This window comes from Fusarium subglutinans, assembly GCF_013396075.1.
Source record: "Fusarium subglutinans strain NRRL 66333 chromosome Unknown NRRL66333_c0000054, whole genome shotgun sequence".
NCBI lineage: Eukaryota > Fungi > Ascomycota > Sordariomycetes > Hypocreales > Nectriaceae > Fusarium > Fusarium subglutinans.
In genome coordinates this window covers 169,256-191,595 of record NW_023502117.1, presented here as the reverse complement: position 1 = coordinate 191,595, position 22,340 = coordinate 169,256, and the positions used below count along the sequence as shown (strand labels likewise).

Sequence of the window (22,340 nt, the reverse complement as noted above, 5' to 3'; positions counted from 1 at the left end):
CCTCCAGGCGAAGCAGCATGGTGTGGTCATAAATATCAGGTTTGGAACAGAGAGTATTTCGAACTTCACGACTTGTTTTAATGTGATTTGTAATTAGTCATGACTCTGATCATAGCTGAACTCATGAAGCTAGAGTGCTAATAGGGATATCATGGATGTTGATGTAAGGTACGGAGTAGTCCACTATCAATTAACTAAAGTAGGGGCCGATCGCCGGGGGAAGATGCCTCGGCTCATGGATCTCTTCCCCGCGTAACCCCAGACTCTGGCCGCGACAAGGTAACCGACGTCAGCTATTAAATCTGTTCTTTTTCTTTTTCTTTTGCGACATCTCTAATCTCTCCTCCACTTGTCACGTAACTAAACTACCTATATATTGCCATTTCTCAGTCAACCCTTGATCACCTCTAATCACTTACGTGACGAAACTTTACTCATAATACCCAACCAAACATATATCAACAACCGTATCCATCATGCGCGGTATCCAAATCACCGAATACCTCAAGGTGAGCTTCCAATGCCACCAATCGCTTCTATCGAAAAGACTAACAAAATCAAAAGGGCCCTGAACAGCTCCAGGTCTCAGATCTTCCCGATCCCAAGCCCACAGACAAAGAATATCTCATCCAAGTCCACGCCGCCGCGGCCAACTTCTTCGACATCTTACAAATCCAAGGAAAATATCAAAACCAACCCCGTAAGCTCATCTACATAAGCATTCACTCACAGAATACTAAGACTATATAGCCTTTCCCTGGATCGCCGGCGCCGAATTCGCAGGTACCGTCATCGCCACACCCAAGGATAGCTCCAACCCCAAGTTTCCCGTTGGATCGCGAGTCTTTGGCGCATCACAGGGCGCTTTTGCGACAAAGATCAAGGCGAAAGAAGAGACACTCCTGCCTGTTCCCGATGGCTGGTCGTTCAAGGAGGCGGCTGGTCTGTTTGTTACTGCGCCTACAAGTTATGGCGCTTTGGTTGTGAGAGCGGGTGTCAAGAAGGGCGATTACGTACTTGTCCATGCTGCAGCTGGTGGTGTTGGTCTTGCAGCCGTTCAAGGTATGAGATTATCAGAAGTGGTGATGAGGTTATTAACTGACATGAAATAGTGGCCAAGGCCTTTGGCGCGACTGTTATTGCGACAGCCTCTACACAGCATAAGCTCGACATTGCAAAGTCTTATGGCGCCGACCATGTCATCTCTTACAACGACGCTACATGGCCCGCCAAGGTCAAGGCCTTGACTCCTAAATCCCGTGGAGTCGACATCGTCTACGACCCCGTTGGTTTAATCGATCTCTCCACAAAGTGCACAGCCTGGAACGGCCGAATTCTCGTCATCGGTTTCGCAGCTGGCAAGATCGAAAAGGTGGCCATGAACAAGGTTCTCCTCAAGAACATCTCTATTGTTGGACTTCACTGGGGCGCATACTCTATCCATGAGAGAGAGACGATACCCAAGGTGTGGAATGGCATCATGGATCTTGTTAAGCAGGGTAAGCTCAGGGGTACTGAGTATACCGATGAGGAGTTTGTTGGTTTGGAGAGAACTGGAGCTGCGCTCAAGGCTCTTGGTGGCCGGGGGACTTGGGGTAAGGTTGTTATTAAGATACCTGAGGAGGGACAGAGCAAGCTATAGATGCGACCGAATGCGATATTTGACCGAAGAGATAGATCCGTGTTACTGATAATTCAATACACAGAGTTAACAGCCATTGAGAAGAGACTTGATAGCAATCTTAAGCCATCTGTATGAAACCGTTAACAATGGTCTAATCTTACTGAATGCAAACAAATCCCTGGTGTATCATTTCCCAATTCATCATCGTAATCTTCTGTTACTCTAATCCCATCCACGCCCAATCATATTATCTTACTGCTGCTGTTGCTGTTGTTGCTGAACACCAGAAGCCATTTGCTGAAACTTGTCCAGCACCTCTTTATCCACATTGACGGCCCATTGCTCCTGGAAGGCCTGCTCACCTCCAACCCTATTCACCAAGTCCTGCAGGCGCATCTTGACAAAATCGAACGCGTGAACGGTGTGAATAGGATCTTTGGCTTCCATGTTGCGTTCCGCAATGATCTTGGGGGTATCATATTCGGTGGTCTCCAAAGGACCCCATATCAGGGTATCAGTTCCGTTGGCCACACCATCCTGGAGATCGGAAATCACATTGATCCACATATCGAAGTAGTCCTGGAGTTTGCTCAACACGAGTTCTTGAACAGGTGATGTCAATTCCAGCAATCTTGTCAAACCAAGTAGATAGAGTTTCTGCCGTTCAATGTGGTCCATACTTGACATATGTGAGAACCACTCAGATGAGAGCCAGGCCCATACTTGATCAAGCGAGCCCATATTGGTAAGCATCTGACTGAAGAGTGTGGGCTCAGCGAGAGCCAAGCGTCCTAGGATGGCAAAGTAATCTGTCTCAGTGATAGTACTGAGCTTGCTGACCTTACGGTTGGGACCTGTGGTCTGGTGTGATTCCCAAGCGTCATGTAGGTTTCCGAGGATTTTGTTCATAAAGCCGATTTCAACCATATCCTGTAATATGACCGAAACACCCGTCGAGCCGCCAAGCTCTACAGCGGCCCTGATGAAATTCTCAATGCAACTGGTACCCATACGAACTTGTTCTCGGCTCTTTGAATCTAAGATATTAGATAAGGCGTTCAATGTCGGACGACGTAGGCGGTCTTCTAGCATAGAAGCAGGAGCAAGCAGGATATAGGATTCAACAGCTGTTAGAGCCAGTGAGGCCGTCTCACTATCATACTCGAGTAGTGGCAAAACAAGTTCTGCAATGTTTACCAACTCGGGAGCCAAGGGAGCATAGCTCTGCATGAGAATATTATTCCACAATTCCAAAGACTCGTCGATTAAGTGGAGATGTAGGTCTGATCCTCGGCGGGCTGCTTCAGAGAGGAGTGGCAACATGAAATGCTGATATCGTTGTGAATCGGGGCCCATGCTCATAACCAGGGCTGCGAAAATTGATGTTACCGCTTGCTTGATCATGTACTCTTCAGCCCCTGAGTTCTCCCAAACCGTAGGAAGAGCCGACATGAGCTGATCTCCAAACTGGGATACTTGCTCTTCCATTCGCGTAACCAGGATTCTGATGGACTCAAGGATAGCCAACTTAGTCTCATCGACATCAACACTTTGAACAAGGTTGATGAGCTGTGATAAAACATCAGAAGTGTATGGCAGGAAAGCGTCCACGTTGAAGTCAAGCTCATCGGCAATCCATCGTAGTTGTCGGGCAGCTGTAATTCTGACAACCACATCGTTGGTCTCATCCTCGGGGTTGAGGAAATGCCGGTAAATTTGGTATACAATCGGCCTACTTGAATCATCGAGCTTGATAGGAGCCCACTGACTCACAAGGATGGCGATTCTTCGCCGCAGTACCTTGCAGAGGCCGCCTTGTAGGCGCGCATCATTGACAATCGTTGAAGCCAGAACGGCATCGAAGTCATATACATGATGAACATGAGCAGCGGCGAGGCCCATTGCAGTATACACTGCCTCTTTGGTAGCAATGTCGGCCTGTGGATCTTGTGCTGTCTGAAAATAAGACAACAGGGGAGGGACTAGCATGTCCTTGTAGTGTGTGAGAAGATCGAGGAACAGCTTTTCAGCACATGGCCTTACTTCCCACTCATAAGCATTTCCTTCACTCTGCTCCTGTTGCTCCCACTCCTCGGGATCTTCCTCCCAACCTTCAAGATCCGACTTACGGAAGACAAAGAGATGGGTGATGATGGAGTTAACAATTTGAATGACGAGATCAGGTTTCAAAAGTTCCGATTTGATCAGGTTCTTAGCCTTTTCTTGCTCGGCCTTTGTTTCTGGGCTTCGCCATCTGAAAGTCTGGACATGCTGGAACCCTATTCGAACGCATGATCTGAGAAGGAGAAGTCCCTTGAGCGCCAGTCTCTCTAATACAGGGCCCTCGACCTTGGACTTTGCAGATCCCGTCTCTGATGGGCCTTGCCTGATACCGCCAGACTTGTCGAATACCTCTGCAAACTTCGCAACCAGCTCCCAATATGATTGCACCAATGGGATGGAGTTGGGAAGAAACACAAAGCTGGCGGCATGCTGCTCCGCCATGTCAATGTGCAGCTTGGTAAATTGGAGCAAGTGTTTGCCAACAACTTCTTGGTAATTTGGTGGGACTGCCGAGTCATGGCTAACAAGGTTGAGGAGCTGTCCGAACTGGGTCTGTGACAGCGTCCAGAATTGTTCAACTGTGTTGTCACTGTGGGGGCGCTCGTATCCCATTATAACGAGCCGACGAAGAACTCGAAGAGCAAGTAAGCTGTTGAGCATAGCCAGGTTGACTTCCTCCTGACCTCCCGGCCCACCAGTAAGGAAGCCCATCCATGCCTGGGACTTTTCTGAGTAGACCTCGCTTAGAACGTGAACAATCTCAGGGGTGACTGATTGTAGAGCGGTCTGGTTCTTTCGCATTCGTGCGGTTCCCAGCTCCTTCACCACTCGCAGTAGAATCTCGAGGATGCCATGAAGATGTCTCTGGTTACCATTTCGCGATGAACGGAGGAGTTCGATGATATTGCCCATAGCATCTGGCCATTCGCCAGGATAATCGATTCTAACGATCTTCGCGACCACCAGAGCATTGTGTAGAGCAAGGTTGGTGTGCTCTTCCTCGATAGAGCCTTGGAATAGCCGCGAGCGTATCAAGCTCTTCTCTTCTGGTTTTATACTGTTCTTGACCTGGTTAAACAACCGCCAATAGCGGTCAATACCATTCTTGAGCTGAATAATGGCAAGAAATCGGACTTCGTAGGCGAGGGACTTGTCGAGGTAGACAGCCTGCGAGATTGTTAGTGCCCTGAAAAGAGTCTCGATCTCGGCCAGAGGCTCACCTGCAACGAAGAATAGTAGCCAGGTTGGAGCTCCCATGATGTTAGTTGTTGCCCTGCCGTCTGACGCTGCGCATAATCGGTTGAAGTGGCTGACTGCAGTGTCTGGTACAGCGACTGCAAAGACAGCGGATTCGCATCGCCTGGGACTTCGATAGCGAAGCTCATGGTGAGAGCCAGCAGCGGCTTATGTCCGTGGGAGCGGCAGGATTAGTTAGGACTTGAGGAGCTTAAATAGGGTAACAGAGTATTAGGAGAGCGAGAGTCTCGTTGTGTGAGTGCGAAGAGAAATTACGGTATGAAGAAGAGTCGTGAATTTTGGCCAGTTGAGATCCAATGCTCACGCAGTTGCTCTGTTTGTATGGATGGATGGCGGGGTTCCATTAGGTTGTTAGCGTTGGGGAGGGGTCACACAAAGACCCAGAGACCCATGCCACAATGTCTATAACCACTATAAAACAAAGGGACTGTACATTCACCTATGATCTCACCTTTGATGTATAGAATTACACATGATCTGACCTACCAAAGCCGTCAGCACGATTGTATTCATTACAAGTTTATATGTAAATACATCGTCCTGTATTATATTGTTAACCGCTACACGAGTTGGACATGTCCACCGACTGCCTATAGGCGATAGCTGACCGCTAAGAATAGCGGCCCGTGAGTGTCCGCTAGGCTTTAAACAGCAACGAGCTGGCAGGCGTCCTGCGATTTCAGGTGGGTTTGTGAATTTTGGATCGTCATATTTCCGCAAAAGCATTGAATATCGATCTGTCACGCGCCATTGCGTATTGAACTGGCCATGATCCGCTCAAGGACTGCCCGAGCGGCCTTCAATACATCTCTAAGAAGACCATGGACTTGCCCGCAATGCGTCTCCCGCAGCCGATTCTATTCTGAAAAGTCCGAAAAGCGAGAACCTCCCGACCATCGTAAACTCGGCACCAAGCAAGAACTTTTTATCAGCTCGATCTACAGCCCTGGCTCCCCCATATTCCTACCGAATGGCTCGCGAATCTTCAATCGACTTGTGGACTTTCTCCGAAAACAATACGTACGATATGGCTTCGAGGAGGTTATCACGCCGACCATCTACAAAAAGTCACTATGGGCCAAGTCAGGTCATTTGGAAAATTATGCCGACGACATGTATGCTGTAAGAGGGAATACAGAACCGCCGCCTGCGCAACATGGCGGATGCTGTGGGAGTGACCAGAAGGATCTGAAGCCAGACGAGGAGGAAGAGGGTGATTATGGTCTAAAACCCATGAATTGCCCCGGCCACTGCCTCATTTTCGCGTCCAAAAACCGTAGTTACCGAGATCTTCCAATTCGATATGCCGACTTTAGTCCTCTGCATCGAAACGAGATTTCCGGCGCATTGAGTGGACTCACTCGTGTCCGACGTTTTCACCAGGATGACGGACACATTTTTTGCCGACCTATTCAAGTTGAGAAGGAGATCAAGAAGACTCTAGACTTTGTCAAGGTGGTGTACACTGTTCTGCGATTTGGCTCAAACTATCGACTTGCACTCTCCACACGGCCAAAGGATCACTACATTGGCACCGAAGAGGAGTGGGACCAGGCTGAGAACGCCTTGAAGCGAGCTCTGGATGCATCAGGCATGGAATGGGGTGTGAATGAGGGAGATGGTGCTTTCTACGGACCCAAGATCGATATCGTGCTCACAGACTCGGATGGAAAGGAGCATCAGACGGCGACCATTCAACTTGACTTTCAACTACCCAAGCGATTTGAACTTGAATATCAAGCCCCTGCGCCAGAATATGAAGCGAGAGGCGAGACAACCACGGATGCTTCGCTACTCGATGTGTACGGCCCCGTGCGCCCTGTCATGATTCACCGCGCTGTCTTGGGCTCAGTTGAGCGTCTCATGGCTCTCCTGATTGAGAAGTACAATGGCAAGTGGCCTTTCTGGTTGAACCCTCGCCAAGTCATCATTCTCACTATCAATACCGCCGAACATGTCGTCGAATGGGCAGGGCAAGTGCGCGGTGTGCTGCTTGGTAACAACGACCAACTTTACGAGCAGCTTGAGAACGGCACACTCCCTAGTCAGGGCAACGCATTTCGACCAACTGGGCTGTCGGTTGACATAGATGATAGTGCACGACCTCTGGGTGCGAAAATCAAGGAGGCAAGAGAGAAGAACTATGGTGAAATTCTTGTGATCGGACAGAAGGATGTCGAGAACAGGCGGGTTTCGCTGGGCAAGGAGATGCTGTCACCAGAGGAAGTACGTGAGCGGTTCAAAACCATGGTAGACACATTTGCCTAGACACAGATAGATATGCGATGTCATGTAATAATAACGTAAAAACACATTTGTATGATACAATAGTCTCTATCTATATCAGTCTTTCTTCCGTAGTCATGCTGATAGCGCGGCGCTGCCATTGTGGCGCGGCTCGTTGCTATCGCGACTTGGGATGGTCAGGTGCTGATATGCGACAGTAAATCAGATTCATCGGTTGAATGCCCAACGTCGTTGAGTCTGTTCGGGCTCTTGACGTGCGGTAGCTGTGAAGACCATACAAGTGCATAATCATCCCCTGGTACGACCTGGGTTCGCCGCCTGTTGATATAGCGCCCTTGAAAGACAGTCAGGACCTGGTTCGTTGATGGCAAAGTGGTCACCGACTCACCTCTTGTGTTTCTCATCGACATCACCGCCAGCCTGTTCAATGCGATCAACCATAGCCTGCCTCTCTGAGAGCTGCTCACGCATATAGTCAACTGTCCGCTTCAGAACCAGGCCCTCGGATCTCCCCTGTCCTTCTAAGCCAGGCACCAGTTCAGTTAAGCGATCGAAGCCTTCACGAATCGCTTGGCGTCGCTTCTGCTCTGATTGATGCGCATTAGCAAATACCATCTCAAAGAACACTCAAGAGTATCTCAGATATCATGCGACAGCAAATATCACGTGTAAACAGTTTACATACCAGATGCGATATGGTTCTGCTTCTTTTCCTCTTCAGTGAGTCGCGGTTTCTCATCGGCGGCACCGGCATCGCCATTGGCGGGAGACTTGTTATTTGGAGACGACATCTTTTTGCTGAGTAGTGATTAATGAGGGAACGGTAGTGAGACGTAAACAAACAAACGTGCAAAATTTGTCAAGATGCGCATACAACTTTCATGTGAGAGAGGATACTATGTAGGTCGCAAATGACGTGCAAGGGTGCTGCCCCGGATTTTCCATGTGAAAATGATACTACAGGACCCTTAGTCTGCCTGGTCCTTGCATATTGACATCCAATATGGAAGGCGGCGTTCTCCTGGTTTGGGGATTGAATCATGTCTTGGGTTTGGTTGTTCTTGATCTGCATCACCAATGTTTTGATTTAGTCATGATAATTATGTAATTATGTAACTTCATTCTACCGTTCTCAGTATATACATGAGGCTTAAACTCAGTTGCTCAATACTACAAAAGCAGCTTGTCCTTGTTAATGTGATCTGTCTGTTAGCTCAGCTAAGTAGCCATGAGGAGCCAGTATCATGTGTCCTCTGGTGCTGAGACCTTGGGTCCACGATGACGGGAGAGAACCATTTTGCACCTATCAGCTTCAAAGAACATTTCTGGAAACCCAAATAGCTGAGAAGAAGCCAGGGAGAAATAAATGATTGACAAAATGGGGGCTGCTCAAGCCACATTTGTGTAGCTCGTTAAATTGCATGAGTATCCATTCTATTTTCCTGGTATCCTCTATTCTTGCTCAACATCTAATCCTCTTCCACGCCTTCACCTTCAAAGTCCTCCTCTTCCTGTCTGAATATAACTTTCTCCGCCATAGCCATGCATTTTCTCACTGGAAGTCCAACGACGTTGTCAACACTTCCGTCGAGCTTCTCAACAAGCAACATGCCGCCCACGCCTTGAACAGCGTAGCCACCGGCCTTATCCGCGCCCTCACGAGTCTTGACATAGGCCTCAATCACATCGTCAGGAAGACCGTCAGATTCACTCAAGAAGTACACCTTGGTCTCTTCTGTGTAGGTATCGATGACATAGCCCGGATGTCTCGCGTCTTCTCTTGGTGCAATTACTACAATCGACGTCAAGACCTTGTGCATTCTCTGGTCTCGCAAATGCTTGAGCATGCGAATGTGATCAGCTTCGCTTCGAGGCTTCTCTAGAATTCGACCATCCTTGGTAACGATAACAGTGTCCGCAGCGATAACGAGATCAGGATCCGGTATGGATTTCAGATGAACTTCAAGTGCAGTAGTATAAACGTCCATGCACTTTTGGTGAGCAGTTGCAGCTACATACTCGTAAGGACCTAGTGCAGCTTTGTCGAGATTCTCGGGTTTGGTGGATGGGAGAATCTCGAGGTTTGTGAGGCCAAACTATGTATCATGAGAAAAAGGCCATTGGTGTTAACCCCATGTCTTTGGCTCACCTGTTGTAGTAATGCCTTTCTTCGTGGTGAGGCAGATGCAAGAATCACTCTCTTGCCGTTGAGGTGCTTAAGAATTGGGAGTTCTAGCGGTATAGGACCTTTCCGTAAGGGTCGCTGAGGGGTGCCCTGAGTGGCGGTGGACTTATCATAGTCAGGAGGTGGTTCGCTTGGTGTGTCAGCCATCTTGTCTAAGTGCTTCAATTCCTGTGTTGGTGAAGTGAAGTTGTAAAGGTTACAGTCCCTGAGATGAGATCTGAATCTTGATAATGAGGTCAATGTGGGGTTGAATACCTAATGGGAGCATTGAGCTTAGCAGTGCCCCGTTTGACTGGGCTCCAGGGGGTGCAATAAAACTGAGGACCTCTATCCTAGGTAGGTGACAAAAAGCCTTGAATGAACCTAGGTAAACTTGGCATAATTTTGTATAGATTCAGAGCATCCCGGACTGAATATTTTTAGCACCTCAATTTAACGTCAGAAGTCTTCTTGCGCCCCGGGGACTCCTAGCCTCTACAGAGTAAAGCTGCCCCTCATAGCAACTTTGTGTTCATCATGACAATTATATACTTGTCCTTGGCTAGGTATGAGTTGAGTGCTTAAAAAGCATGGAATTGAAATACCCATAGTCTCCTCAAAGACAAGCGCATTCAGCTATTCGCTAACTATCTGCTACCGAGAATCATCAGATCGATTGGGATTTGACTGTTCATATTGTTCAAAGCACAGGTTTCATGATACATATGGAGCGATCATAGCGTAGGCGATCTGCTTTAATTCGCATCATGGGTGTTTTTCAAGTTCGATGCATGAGACTCGAAGCTTGCGAGAACAATAGCACCGCACAGTCGTCGCTATCAATGTAAAATGTATGAATTGTGCCGAGTAACAGTCCTTATTGCCTGTTGGCATTCAATATTGTTGAATTCCATTATCATTGTCTGCCTTGTTGCCTTAATCCGTTTTCAGGCACACATAATAGCTCCTGGTAGGTCCAAGTGGATACTGCACCTCCACGGACCACCACTAGCATTGAATCCATTGAATGTGCCTCCAAACCTCGCCCTCAGCTCCAAAGAAGCCAGCCCCATTTACCACCACATCAAAATCGCCAGCATCGGAGCATTTGTAGGGCCTGCATAGACCCGCGATAGCCTAAAGCAAAACGGGAGCCTGCAAAACATTCGAATGGTGCATTTTATGCAGTGCATCCTCCAATTTCTGCCCTGTTTTTTTGAGGTCCGACCCTGGACTTGGTATCTTGCTTGACGCGACCATTGGATCGCACGCGTCAAAATCCACACAAGCGCCGTCGCAAACGACCTCGATCTCCAGGTTTGCGATCCTCAATTGCGTCCCAGCGAAGGCATCGGGGAAAATATACCGTAATCATCTTTGATGCGCTCGATTAGGCGACCCTATCGATTATAATCACAATGGAGAGCAAACGCAAAGCCAATGGTGCTGCAGCGGTCGACAACGACGACAGAGGCTCTAAGCGTCGCAGACTTACTGTAAGTCCGACCTGTCGCTTCTCGCGAATCTGAATCTTTCCAGTTCGCGCAGATCCCCCCATGACACAACTCGACAACCTCTGTCACTTAGCTATCACCCCATCGATTTATTGACTGACACTGCGTTGCAGGGCGATTTCGATCTTTCCAAAGGCGAATCTCGAGAATCCACAACTACATATGGCCTATCGTTCCTTGAGCATATTCGAAAAACTGCCGACAAAGCGTAATTCCAACCCGATTTCCGATTATCGTTACCGTATTGACTCATCCTATAGTGGGCGTCTTGTCGCTACCAATTTTGAAGAACTTCCACCTCGCGAAGAAAATGCAGACTATTACGAACAAACACGCATGCCCATCTCATTATCCATGATCGAGCAAAAACTGAATGATGGCGAATTCGAGAACTTGTCCCAGCTTGAGGGCTACTTCAAGCGCATGATCAGCAACGCGAAGGAGTTCCACCCTCGAGCAACCGAGATATACGAAGATGCGGAACGATTGAGAAAGGCTGTCAGCAATTACATGACCAAGAAAAATCCGGCATATCATGTCAGAGGTTATCAGGCTGTGCCGACCCCGTTCCCGGATGATGAGGAGGAGGCCAATGAAGACAACGAGGACGAAGAAATGAATGATGACGAGAACGAAGATGAAGATGAGCCCGAGGAAGAAAAAGAAGATGAGGATGAAGAGGACGAGGAAGAGGAAGAAGAAGAAGAAGAGGCGCCAAGCTCTCGTAGACGAACCATTACACTCAAGCGGAGAACACCTGGTCGTACACCTGGTCGAAGGGCGTCCACTCGAGGCAAAGAGACCCCGAAGCCAGCAGCGCCAGCCGCAAAGCCAGACCACGTCTACGAAGATGTACCCTACAAGGGATTGTCATTTCAGCAAGCCCAGGAAAAGATCATCGAGGAGCTTATCCGACGCGAAGATCCTGGATACGATGGCCCTTACTTCGAAGCTTTCATCAACCTACCGCCTCGGTCTCTCAAAGAGTATTTCAAGGTTATCAGTGACCCCATGTCGATCCGAAAACTGCAGAAGGCAGTCAAGGGTTTCCACGGTCGTGGTGGCTCAACTGGAGTTAGCGATTTCAAGTCATGGGCCGCTTTTGAGGAGAAGGCAAAGCTATTGTGGACCAACGCGTACTTTTACAATGAAGAAGGTAGTGAAATCTACTTGGTTGCGCAGGATCTCGAGGTCAGTACCTTCTTGCTTTCGTCATCAACATTTCTAACCGTGTTGCAGAAATTCTTTTATGATCAGTTAAAACAAGCACAAGCCGTTGTAACTGAACCTTCTCAACCAAAGATTAAACTAAAGGTTGGCGGATCCAGTGAGACGCCTACACCTGGGCCCAAGAAGATCACCATCCATGTTGGAGGCCAGCGAGATTCTGCGGATTCACCAGCGCCAGCTCAGGCAAAGATGGCAATGACAAACGGCCAGACAGTGAACGGCACAGCACGCACTTCAACGCCTGCTCAAGCTGTCAACCCTCAATTGGAAAAGGCCAGAAGCACATCGTTGTCTGCCGTGCCATCTCCTAGTCCGTCCGTACAGAGTGCTCTTAAGCCAGAGGAGACTTCAAGGGCGTCACCAGCAGTTCCGTCACAACCGCCTAGCGCTGCACCTAGTCAAGCGACTCCTGCGGTCCCTGCGGCTGCTCCCGTTGCTGTCCCTGCTCCTGTACCTGTGCCGCCGCCCCAACCGATCACCAATCCGCTTGTTAATGGCTATATGGACCAGAAGCATCCCCGTCGCGCTGGGAAAGGTAATTCGCCCAGACACATTTACTCGCGGCAAGCACTTACAATTTTAGGTATCGACGATGCTCTCATTGAGAGTATGAAGATCCAGGTTCATCCCACTCTTCAATCACACAGTCCTATACTGGCAACCATCAGACCCAACCCCAAGGAGATGGAACAGTCTGCCACTCTTAATTTGCCTCCTCATCTCACCCGTATTCTCGCAGTCACCGCAATACCCAGCCATTTACAGAACAGACAATACAGCCTCTGGACACTGGTCAACAAGCAACCGCTCAAGCCCATCCATCACCAAGCTCCTGGCCAGCAACCTCACGAGCGCGCCTTCGAGGCAATGCTACATCCAGGGCTCAACGTACTCGAGTCACATCTCATTGCTGCCATTCCACGAGATGAGCGTGTTCTAGGCGGTCCGGAGGTTGAATTAGAGGTTTTCACCATCTCGATCAACGTCCTTAGGAATTAACACTACCGACGTCATCAGTTAGGGCATGGGGGAAAGCAGGCATCTGCATGGGCAATTCCAAGAACGTTTACTAAATATAGTGTTGGCAACTAGTTCCTTGAATTGGATGAGGGAAAAGTTTGCAAGTGCGAACAATACCCAACGATGCCTTTTATGAGCAGGATATCGGAAGGCGTGGGATGGTACTGGTGTTAGGCGGTATACGGATGCGTTTCTTCTTTTCTTTGTGGATTAGCCTTGAGGAATAGGCTTATAGGGAGCATTTAACAGTTCACGGCACAGGTTAAGTGGGTAGGGTAGAACAAAGTAATATCAAACGCTGATATTCTAAATCTCCTATGGTATCTCAAGCCAAACCTGTTCCATGCGCCACGCCATGCCAAGCCCTGCATAATTTCCGAAATTTAGTTTGTCTTATGATACAAGTCTACCCAGGCGCAGGCCGTTGTCTCAGCTGCATCAAGTGCTTGAGCATAGTCTGGACAGCTACGTACTGACGTGTCTTGGGATCGTAGTAACCCGCAACGAGAACTGCCATAACCGCTGTCTTTCCCTTGAGTTCGACAATACCATCGACTCGAATGCATCCCCTACTAGGCAGACTCTTGGTAGGCTTCCAATAGCGTAGAAAGGCGAGAGCACCAGCCATACTAGCAGCTTGAAGACGAGGATCAAGTTTCGCGTCTGGACCAAATGCAGCGCTGATGATCTCGTTGAAGACTGGGGGAAGATGTGCGGTATGTGCCTTGGGGTCATGTTGGACTGCTGCTCTGGTGGCAGCAGGGGGCGGAATTATGCCAGGGAGGTTTCCCACTGGCACAGGTTGGTGCCAGCCAGATGCTGGGGTATCAGGTTCGCTTAAACCGATCGCTTTTGAGATATCCAACGCTACTTGTTTCGTTAAGAAACTGACAAAGGTCCAGCAACCCATAGCAAGAGCTTTGGGGTAAAGTGCTTTAGCAAGAAAGCTAGCAGCAATTGAGTCGATGGGTCGATCACCCCAGAAAATGCCCTCCTCATCGATCATGATTCTTCATCGAATTAGCCAGCGCATATCACGTCTAGGTTGAAAACTCACCCGGAGACATAGTGTATCGGTGGAGGAGCAGGCGGGAAGATTATATCGAGCCAGTACTTCCTCACGGTAATTTCTCCACCAAGAAGCTTATTGAAGGCAGGGTTCCGCTCAACGCCACGCTTGATCTCGTTTGCCAGACCACCTATGCATGAGTCAGAACGTGAAATCTCCTCAGAATAGCTTCACTTACTCTTGATCTCCTGAAGGAGCTTCTTATCCTGGCTGACCTTGACGAATGTTTGCCACTCGGGGTCCGAACCCCGATATGGAGGTTGCTTAACTTCTGTGGTTGTGAAGGGGAAAGGGAGAAATATCAACGGTTCGTCAGGGTCGTGGAGTGCCTCGGCTTCTTCCTTCTCTTTTTCAGACAGTGCCTCCCATTCTGCGTCAGCCCAGTCGAATATGGGATCGAATACAACGGCGATGAAGATTTGCCAACAGGCATAGAGCACAATAGTCGTGAAGATCGCACGGCTTCGCAAAGTGTTAGCATCATGGTTCGCTCAACCATGACAGATTCTTCTGCCAGACATACCGGAGTCGGAGTCGGAAGATAGTCCATTTCACTATTCTCAGTCCTCTCTTGACATCCTCGGACCCCGCCTGGTTCGCGCTTCCATTGTAGACTGGGTTCACCCTATTGGCGCTTGTCGAAGGATTTGGCTTAGAGAAGTAGACCGGTATAGGATTCGATTGCCTTTGACGCCACGGCAAGAACGATATTTGCCTGTTAAGAGGTCGGATCTGGCTCGCGACGAATCGTTGGGTTCGGAATCTCGTCGTGGGGAGAGCTGCTTGTCGCAGAACAGTTTGCCGAGCTAACATGTCGCCTCCTCTGCCGCTACCACGGACGACGACACCGAATAAAAATTGCTCAGGTTGTAAGAAAAAAAGATGCGATTGGTCTCGCTGCTGAATTAGTGATTCAAGGAATGACATGCATCGTGACAATGTCGACAACTATTGCAGCTAAACTGCTGTCTCACGGTTGTGATTAGCTTGCTAGGTAAGGTAGTGTAATGGGCGAGACCGTGCTAAATACCCTAGACACTGTTTTAATCGCCACTGTAAAGCTCTAATTGGGGGGCTGACGCACTGTATGACGGATGGAACAACTCCAGACCCGGCCGCAACCCAACACGTGCATCATCCCGGATTCGCGTTGCCTGTATCAAGCTTGCGACGTTAAGCTATCTCAGCCTGGTCTTCAGCCTCAAGACAACCAAGCTTCATCAATCCGCATCAAAAATGAAGCTCAACATTGGGCTCAGTGCAGCCTTTGCAGGCATTGCTGCTGCATCTCAACAACCCGCCGCTGACGGTACCAAAGTTTACATCCTCCGAGGATCCCATCACATCGAGCCTACGACGAGTATCACCCCCAGCGAAGCCCGTCTCATCCTCTACCAGCGCCTCGCCCCCGAGGGACAGGACTTTTCATTTCGCGATCTCACAGCCTCCGACGATGAAGGGCGTGTCGTCTCTCTAATGAACAAATATGGAAAGGCCCCTGCGCCATTGCTCTCCGATGAGAAGACCGCGACGCCGCGCCAGCTCGCTATTACCATTGATGGAATGCCCTCCTTCGAATACGAATCGTTCTTTGGCTGGCTTTTTAACACACAGCCCGACTTCACCACGGATATTAGCAAGGAGAATGGCGGGCATCCCGAGGTCTTCACAAATGTCCTCGCCAAGATGCCCGAGTGTCCCCTGAGCGAGATTGCTGCCTTGGACGAGAAGTGTTTTAACGGTCAATCTGCTTATGCGTCATACAGCAGGTCCCAGGTAACTAAGCCCTTTCATTTCTATCCTACCGAGTCATTTTCTAACGACGCGATAAGGATGGTGACCACCCCACTACCCTACTAAACGAGCTTCCCAAGCTTCAGAAGCTCGCCGAGTCAGGCGAACTACAGACCATCCTGGTTTTCCTCCCCGTCGACGTCGACTCTGAGGACAAGTCCGACAAGGATCAAGAGCTTCGACGTCGACAGGCTGAGACCGTCATCTCGTCTATTGAAGAGACAGCCGAGTCACCGGCCGAAACCTCTACCACGCCTGCGAAGCCTTCGAACCCCATTAAAGCTGTATGCTTTACCTCGGAGGATAGCTGCATGGAAGCTACTGGCAACTGCACAGGCCATGGAAAGTGCCTGAACAAATACGGCCAAAGCAAGGACTCTTGCTTCGTCTGCCACTGCCAAGTCACCAAGGCCGAGAGTGGCAGTGTCACTCACTGGGGTGGTAGCATGTGCCAGAAGAAGGACATCAGTGTCCAGTTCTGGCTCTTTGCTGGCTTCACCATTGCCCTCCTTACCATTCTGTATATGGCTATTGGCATGCTCTTCAGCGTTGGTGAGGAGAAGCTTCCTGGAGTGATTGGCGCTGGTGTGTCGAGATCCAAGTAAAGTTGGAAAGGGGGAGATGGGGAGAATTATGGGAACTGTCAGGCTGCTGGAGTTGTGTAAGCCGACTTGGGGAGTTTTCACAACATAATGACTCCAGGGCGGCATGTATCATCATCATATGGTGTATTTGACATACGGGCGTACAAAGGCTAGGAGCTTGTATCAGGTGCCTCGATAAGGGGCTTCTTTTGTTAGAATGCGTTTCGATTTTTGCGACCAGTTCATTGAGTACAAGAGCATGCAACTATTCGACTTATGAGAGTGCCTTTTCACATGTCGTAATGAGTGAATGACGACCCTCTTTCACATGATGGTTTTTTGAGCTTGAACATGCCATGACGCGTGTTGAGCAGGGCTCCTGGTCTTTCAATATTATTCCTTGTCGGTCCATATGATATGATGGTGTTATCTGTAAACACTTGATCCGTTCCGCGCGAGTTCGATGCTTGCGTCTTGAGAAGTGACCATTGCTCTGAATGATAGATGTTTCTCGTAGAGATGGATTGTCTCATAGTAACCCGTCAATGGAGCTTATGTATGTATCTTGGCTGCGTCATGGTATACCATCTAGTGTCCAGTGACATGAGTAGCTCCGGTAAACTCATGAAAATTGCACTCCAGCACATGCTTCTCTTAGTGGAGCTGATAAGTGAGCTTGAATAGCGGATTTCGAATCGAGCTTTGATGATATCATGCATCACCAGCTTGAGGTTGATACTTGATAAGAGGAACACGTTGATACAACACGCCCACTGATCTAGCAACTCAGTCGAGTCCTTTCGTGAGTCTTATCAATGTATTTCTAAGCTTTCACCGGCATTTACTCACCAATTCCGACCGACATGGCGTTATATGAGGCTCTTGGAGGCTTGGAGCTGAAACCCCTGGACCCACCCTAAACTAACCGGACTTTCCAAGCCGCCCAATCCGGGTTTCGACGTCTTCCCTTATCCTCCTGATAAATACTAACTAATACTACACGACTTATTAAAGAACCGGGCTTTTCTGCTTTTCGCCAAATCTCCGCCGGACTTGTCAGCGTACACCGCCTTCCATTTCTCTTCTGCAAGCTCTTTATGCACGGCAGGTCTCAGTTATGATATCCTCCAACACAGACAGGCCAAAGCCCGCAACGGCTAAATGGGGTGCTGCTTGTTCACAGTGCTCTACAGCGAAAGCCAAGTGTATACGGTCAAATAACACGCCTGGATCAAAGTGCGATAGGTAAGCTTATTTTTAACACCCTTTCTACGTTTCAATGATTTCTCGGGCGTGTTAGCTACGTGGGACGCGGCTCCGAAGAGCCCGAGATTTCCGGAGGCCTATGACCGGATCTTCGGCGGTCATTACGGAGCCTCTCCATAATTAATCCCCGGACCGCGGTTGAAAAGGGAAAATGGGACTGACACACGCTTTGCAGATGTGAACGACTAGTCAAGAATTGTACAGAGCAGGTTCATCGACCCCGGAAAAAGAGAACTGTCAAACCATCGTAAGTTAACCTACCATACAACCCTAACAACACATCGCATCCACATATCGTCAGTCACTGACATGATTTAGACGAACTGCTCAGATAGAAGAGAGACTAAATGGATTAGTCAATCTTCTCAAAGCAGGTGGCCTCACCAACGCCGATCTTGCAACAGACACTACTTGCATCCCAACTGAGGTTGACCCTACCACTGCTGACCAAAGGAAGCCTTCGACGAAAGAGAGAGATTCTTCACTCTCTCCTGAGACAATAGATTGGTCAATACCTGATACTTACAACTCGTATGCTCCTCCACAATGTATTTGCAGACAGGCCAGTGGGGTGGCCCCCCCTCCTCCGGCCTCAGATGAGGAGCTCTTGAAGCTCTATCGAAAAGAGTTGCAGGCTCTTCACCCGTTCGTCATTATCCCCGATGGTGTCACAGCAGCAAAGCTCAAGACGGCGCGGCCTTTCCTCATGTCAGCTATCCGCATGGTTACGTCTTATCGCAGCCTAAAGTCGATGAGGGCCCAGATGTATCATCTGATGAAGTACATAGCAGACCACATGCTTATCCGCTCCGAGCGATCCTTGGACCTATTGCTTGGAATCGTTGTCATAATTGCATGGTATAAGTATCACTGCTTCATGCATGCACAGCTAAACAACTTGATTGCCTTGGCCTCTACTCTCGTGGGCGAGTTGGGCTTGCACCGCAGTCCGAGTGTTCTCGAACGGACCAGCTTGATGGTCGTGACACCATTCCAACCAGCAGAAAGGACCAACGAGGAGAGGAGAGCCTTGCTAGGAGTGTGGTACTTATCTTCATCGCGAGTTGCACCACTATCAATCACCGGTTCTTCTGGGACTAACTGCTGTTAGGATGTCTCTTGGGTTCTTACGGATAGAACCGATGCGGTATACCAAATACATACAACAATGTCTGGCTGTTCTTGAGCAGGAAAGGGAGTACGACACGGACATGCGCCTCGTGACGCTCGTGAGGGTCCAGCACTTGACGGAGAGGATTGCACAACTCAATGCTCCAGATGACCCGGCGGAAGAAGTTGTTGGTCTACCAGCAGCACCATTATCAGCCTACGTTTCTGCGTTCCATGGTGAGCTCGACAGAATCCGAAATGGGTTGTCTCCTGAGCTTCAAAACGACAGTGAGTCCTAGGACTTGTAAATCTTTACTACCGATTGACTGATACTGACTTTTGCAGGAGTAATAAATATGTTTCTAAATACGGCCATGCTCCGGTTATATGAACCTCCCATACTAGACGCCCCTAGGATTGTCTCCATGTCAGAGTCATTAACATCTCCCACATTGGGGGCTGCTTCAGCTCTCGACATCTTTTACCAGTCAAGAAACGCCTTAAAGAAGTTCTTCGATGATTGGCTTACGGTCCCGATCCCAGAGTTTTACAATCAGACAACATCAGTAGTTGCACAACTTGTTTACGGGATGACAATGCTTGGTCGCTGGGCCAAATACACTGCCCCGATTCCTTTGACAAAGGCTACTACACCGATGCCCAAGGACACAAGCGCACGAGACCCCCATGATGAGATTTACAAGGCAGACTCGGCATATTCGGCGAGTGTTAGCCCATCAGTTGCAACACCGTCAGTGACGACGGGAAGAGATTCCCATGAAACCAGCCCGATCTCACTCCGGGAGGGTACAGACCCGAGGTTACCAGCTGCTGTGGCCTCTCTTCGGTCACAGATCCAAACCCAAGCAGGACTCTCCCTTGACATCACCGGGATACTATCAGCGATCTGCGCACGGTTTGAAGAGGCCAATGCATCATTCCAGATGGCGTCAACCGAACCTGGTTCTTCGGATCACAACCTCTGGAGCATGAGCGCCATCAAAGTTAAGATTACAAGGGCAAAATTAGAAAGATGGGCCGAGATCGTCGCTGCTGGGACAGAGGCGCTCAAGATACATGATGAGGCCCGAGACACGGATATGGTGGACCTTAACATGAGCGAAACCGGACAAACTGCTGGCGCTGACGCTGTGGCATCATTGGGCGATGGCTCGAACACAGTGTTTGCCATGCCAGACTGGAATCCGGAAGCACAGTGGGCTTCTGAAGTGCTGCAGGGGGTTGATCCGTCGATATGGTTTGATGGATATTTAGACTGGAGTGCTATCGTCATGAACTCAATGGGTAATTTCGAGCAATAAATGTAGGTACCCGAGTCTTCGTTGTACAAAAGAAAAAGCAATATCTTCCCGCAGTGCATGCTACCGGTAACCTATCATACGCCCGAATCCAAACTCCCGATATACGGAACAACTGCATAAGCCACAGGGTCTAGAGTCCTTGTTCTCAGACGTAAAAATCAGGGCTAGGAAACATCCCCTGTGGTTAGAGTTGAAAAGAGTTACATTGGGCTCTGAAGCTACTTGACCGCTGTTGTGACACTTGTGCATCATGTGACAATCATACATTGATAAACGCAACACATCTTTCGTAATTGTTGGGCAGCAGCGCTGATGTGTCTGATTTCTTTCGGGGTCCGGGGCCCACATCCGGGACCTTTGGTGAATATTGTGTTGTGTTGCACAATCCGCAAGAAACCAAGGTGATCCTGGCCTGTCACTTCTACGAACTCGATGAGTGTGAGACAAGAAGTGTGAGACACGAAATTTTACCAATTACATTTTCGAGACCTATATATACGTGTTGACGAACGCATACGCCTTTGTCGTACCAACCCGTCAAACTTGGTAATTTTACGTTTTCGTCCGCTACCTTGTATCATTTATATCAATGATACAAACTTCGCGACAACTCACTTATGCCACCCATACCAATACGGCTTGATTTAATTAGAATTCCAAGCTCACCGGTGTATTTAAACCTTGGGGAATGGACAGGAGATTGTGCTACACATGAGCCAATAGTTTCCATCATCGCTTCACCGATCAAGGTGGACCGAGAACGCTGTACATGGTACACAGTACGCCTATGGAATCTGTCCACCGACGAGGGACACAACACAAGCGTACGAATGCGACAATGATCGAAGCTATTGCCAATGACTCGGGAGGAAATATTGCCTTATTCTAGCAGGGGGGGGGAAGGGCTGTTCCATCCGATAGTCTCGACACATGTTGAGCTGAGATTGTTGGGCTGTCATGATTTATTAGGTGCCTTACTTAAAGCTTTTACCCTGCATGTGTCTGCCTTACACAGTATTTCCTTCTTTGCCAGGTTTCTTTTCACCGACTCTAGCGAATCTCATCCAGGGTGTCAATGTTGTCCGGAAAAAACAAAAACAAAAGAAAAAGGAAGAAAAAGAAAAGTCCAATGGCATCACCATCACCCCCAACGTCAACTTCTCAAGATATCCAAGAAAAGGTGCGGGCTTTGGTCATCAGACCACTCACTACAGAGGGCTGACTAGACTAAAACTCACAAGGCGACAGCATATACTCATGAAGCTTACATCTGGCTCAATGAGCCAGAGAATCCCAATTCAACCCTCGCTGTCGCCGATTGGATTAATCCTTCTTTGAGGCCTTCTATATTTTTTCTCAGCCGTACGCCCCCTTTCCTCTCATCATACACGCCACTATGGCTGGGAAATCCATAGGTTGACAATTGGTGGCCTTAAAGCTGCGCCTCCTACTCTCTACTTTCAGACTCCCTTCAACGAGCTTGCTCCTCGTAAGAAGGTTGTATACGTATGGATCTGTGTGAGTAAATTCGATCAGAAGTGCAATTCATGAGACTCAGGCAGCTATTGCTAGTTTCCTCAACACCCGCGTTCTTACTAGTCTTGGAAATGTATATATATCTTCTAACTCTCCCTAAGTGTCAGTGCGGCCACGGCGGAATGAAGATAACAGTCGATCCTTGTCCATACTGCGGAGTTCCAAGGTGTGCGAATTGTGATACAAGACGCTTTAATAGCAGATCAAACATATATATTCCTTATACCGAACCTGAGGACCTATCTTACCGACTTCCCTTATCTACATTAACACATTTATCTCGCCACCCTAACTATAGGACCCCTGAAATCATCCTTCAAGGTGCTGATACAAAACTGAGCCTCGAGTTATTTCTGCCAGTACGTACGATTTTGGTTGGAGATATGGCCGGGGAAGGAGAGGAAGGAGAGGAAGAAGAGGAAGAGGAAGAGGAAGAGAAGACATGACAATTTCTTCAACAGATTCCACTTGTTCGTTAGATGGCTTGGAATATTCAAATCCTCGCGCGTTATCTTTACCTGTTCGTGAATCATGATGTG

General features: G+C 48.8%; 9 protein-coding genes across 9 annotated transcripts; 5 read left to right on the top strand and 4 right to left on the bottom strand.

The window, feature by feature from the left end:
- Positions 1-476: 476 nt before the first annotated feature.
- On the top strand, positions 477-1,642 carry FSUBG_5506 (NADPH2:quinone reductase; the record flags this gene model as incomplete). Its single annotated transcript, XM_036683610.1, has 4 exons — positions 477-509; positions 565-700; positions 751-1,062; positions 1,113-1,642. The coding sequence occupies 4 exons, from the start codon at positions 477-479 to the stop codon at positions 1,640-1,642; spliced, it is 1,011 nt and encodes a 336-aa protein (XP_036539018.1).
- Positions 1,643-1,876: 234 nt separating this feature from the next.
- Positions 1,877-5,073, bottom strand: FSUBG_5505 (nuclear transport factor; the record flags this gene model as incomplete). Its single annotated transcript, XM_036683609.1, has 2 exons — positions 1,877-4,855; positions 4,909-5,073. 2 exons carry the CDS (start codon positions 5,071-5,073, stop codon positions 1,877-1,879), a joined length of 3,144 nt encoding a protein of 1,047 aa, XP_036539017.1.
- A 640-nt stretch (positions 5,074-5,713) lies between these two features.
- On the top strand, positions 5,714-7,213 carry FSUBG_5504 (threonyl-tRNA synthetase; the record flags this gene model as incomplete). Its single annotated transcript, XM_036683608.1, has 1 exon — positions 5,714-7,213. One exon carries the CDS (start codon positions 5,714-5,716, stop codon positions 7,211-7,213), a length of 1,500 nt encoding a protein of 499 aa, XP_036539016.1.
- Positions 7,214-7,306: 93 nt separating this feature from the next.
- Positions 7,307-7,983, bottom strand: FSUBG_5503 (MLX-interacting; the record flags this gene model as incomplete). Its single annotated transcript, XM_036683607.1, has 3 exons — positions 7,307-7,358; positions 7,581-7,779; positions 7,878-7,983. The coding sequence occupies 3 exons, from the start codon at positions 7,981-7,983 to the stop codon at positions 7,307-7,309; spliced, it is 357 nt and encodes a 118-aa protein (XP_036539015.1).
- Positions 7,984-8,661: 678 nt separating this feature from the next.
- Positions 8,662-9,524, bottom strand: FSUBG_5502 (septum formation maf; the record flags this gene model as incomplete). Its single annotated transcript, XM_036683606.1, has 2 exons — positions 8,662-9,288; positions 9,342-9,524. 2 exons carry the CDS (start codon positions 9,522-9,524, stop codon positions 8,662-8,664), a joined length of 810 nt encoding a protein of 269 aa, XP_036539014.1.
- A 1,250-nt stretch (positions 9,525-10,774) lies between these two features.
- FSUBG_5501 (polybromo-1) lies at positions 10,775-13,099 on the top strand (the record flags this gene model as incomplete). Its single annotated transcript, XM_036683605.1, has 5 exons — positions 10,775-10,852; positions 10,984-11,078; positions 11,131-12,061; positions 12,110-12,635; positions 12,684-13,099. 5 exons carry the CDS (start codon positions 10,775-10,777, stop codon positions 13,097-13,099), a joined length of 2,046 nt encoding a protein of 681 aa, XP_036539013.1.
- A 427-nt stretch (positions 13,100-13,526) lies between these two features.
- FSUBG_5500 (uncharacterized protein) lies at positions 13,527-15,002 on the bottom strand (the record flags this gene model as incomplete). Its single annotated transcript, XM_036683604.1, has 4 exons — positions 13,527-14,130; positions 14,178-14,319; positions 14,368-14,651; positions 14,713-15,002. The coding sequence occupies 4 exons, from the start codon at positions 15,000-15,002 to the stop codon at positions 13,527-13,529; spliced, it is 1,320 nt and encodes a 439-aa protein (XP_036539012.1).
- A 423-nt stretch (positions 15,003-15,425) lies between these two features.
- On the top strand, positions 15,426-16,588 carry FSUBG_5499 (arsenate reductase; the record flags this gene model as incomplete). Its single annotated transcript, XM_036683601.1, has 2 exons — positions 15,426-15,965; positions 16,022-16,588. 2 exons carry the CDS (start codon positions 15,426-15,428, stop codon positions 16,586-16,588), a joined length of 1,107 nt encoding a protein of 368 aa, XP_036539011.1.
- A 1,096-nt stretch (positions 16,589-17,684) lies between these two features.
- On the top strand, positions 17,685-20,265 carry FSUBG_5498 (uncharacterized protein; the record flags this gene model as incomplete). The annotated part of the gene is made up of 5 exons (XM_036683600.1): positions 17,685-17,812; positions 18,009-18,080; positions 18,152-18,877; positions 18,945-19,231; positions 19,349-20,265. 5 exons carry the CDS (start codon positions 17,685-17,687, stop codon positions 20,263-20,265), a joined length of 2,130 nt encoding a protein of 709 aa, XP_036539010.1.
- Positions 20,266-22,340: the final 2,075 nt, after the last annotated feature.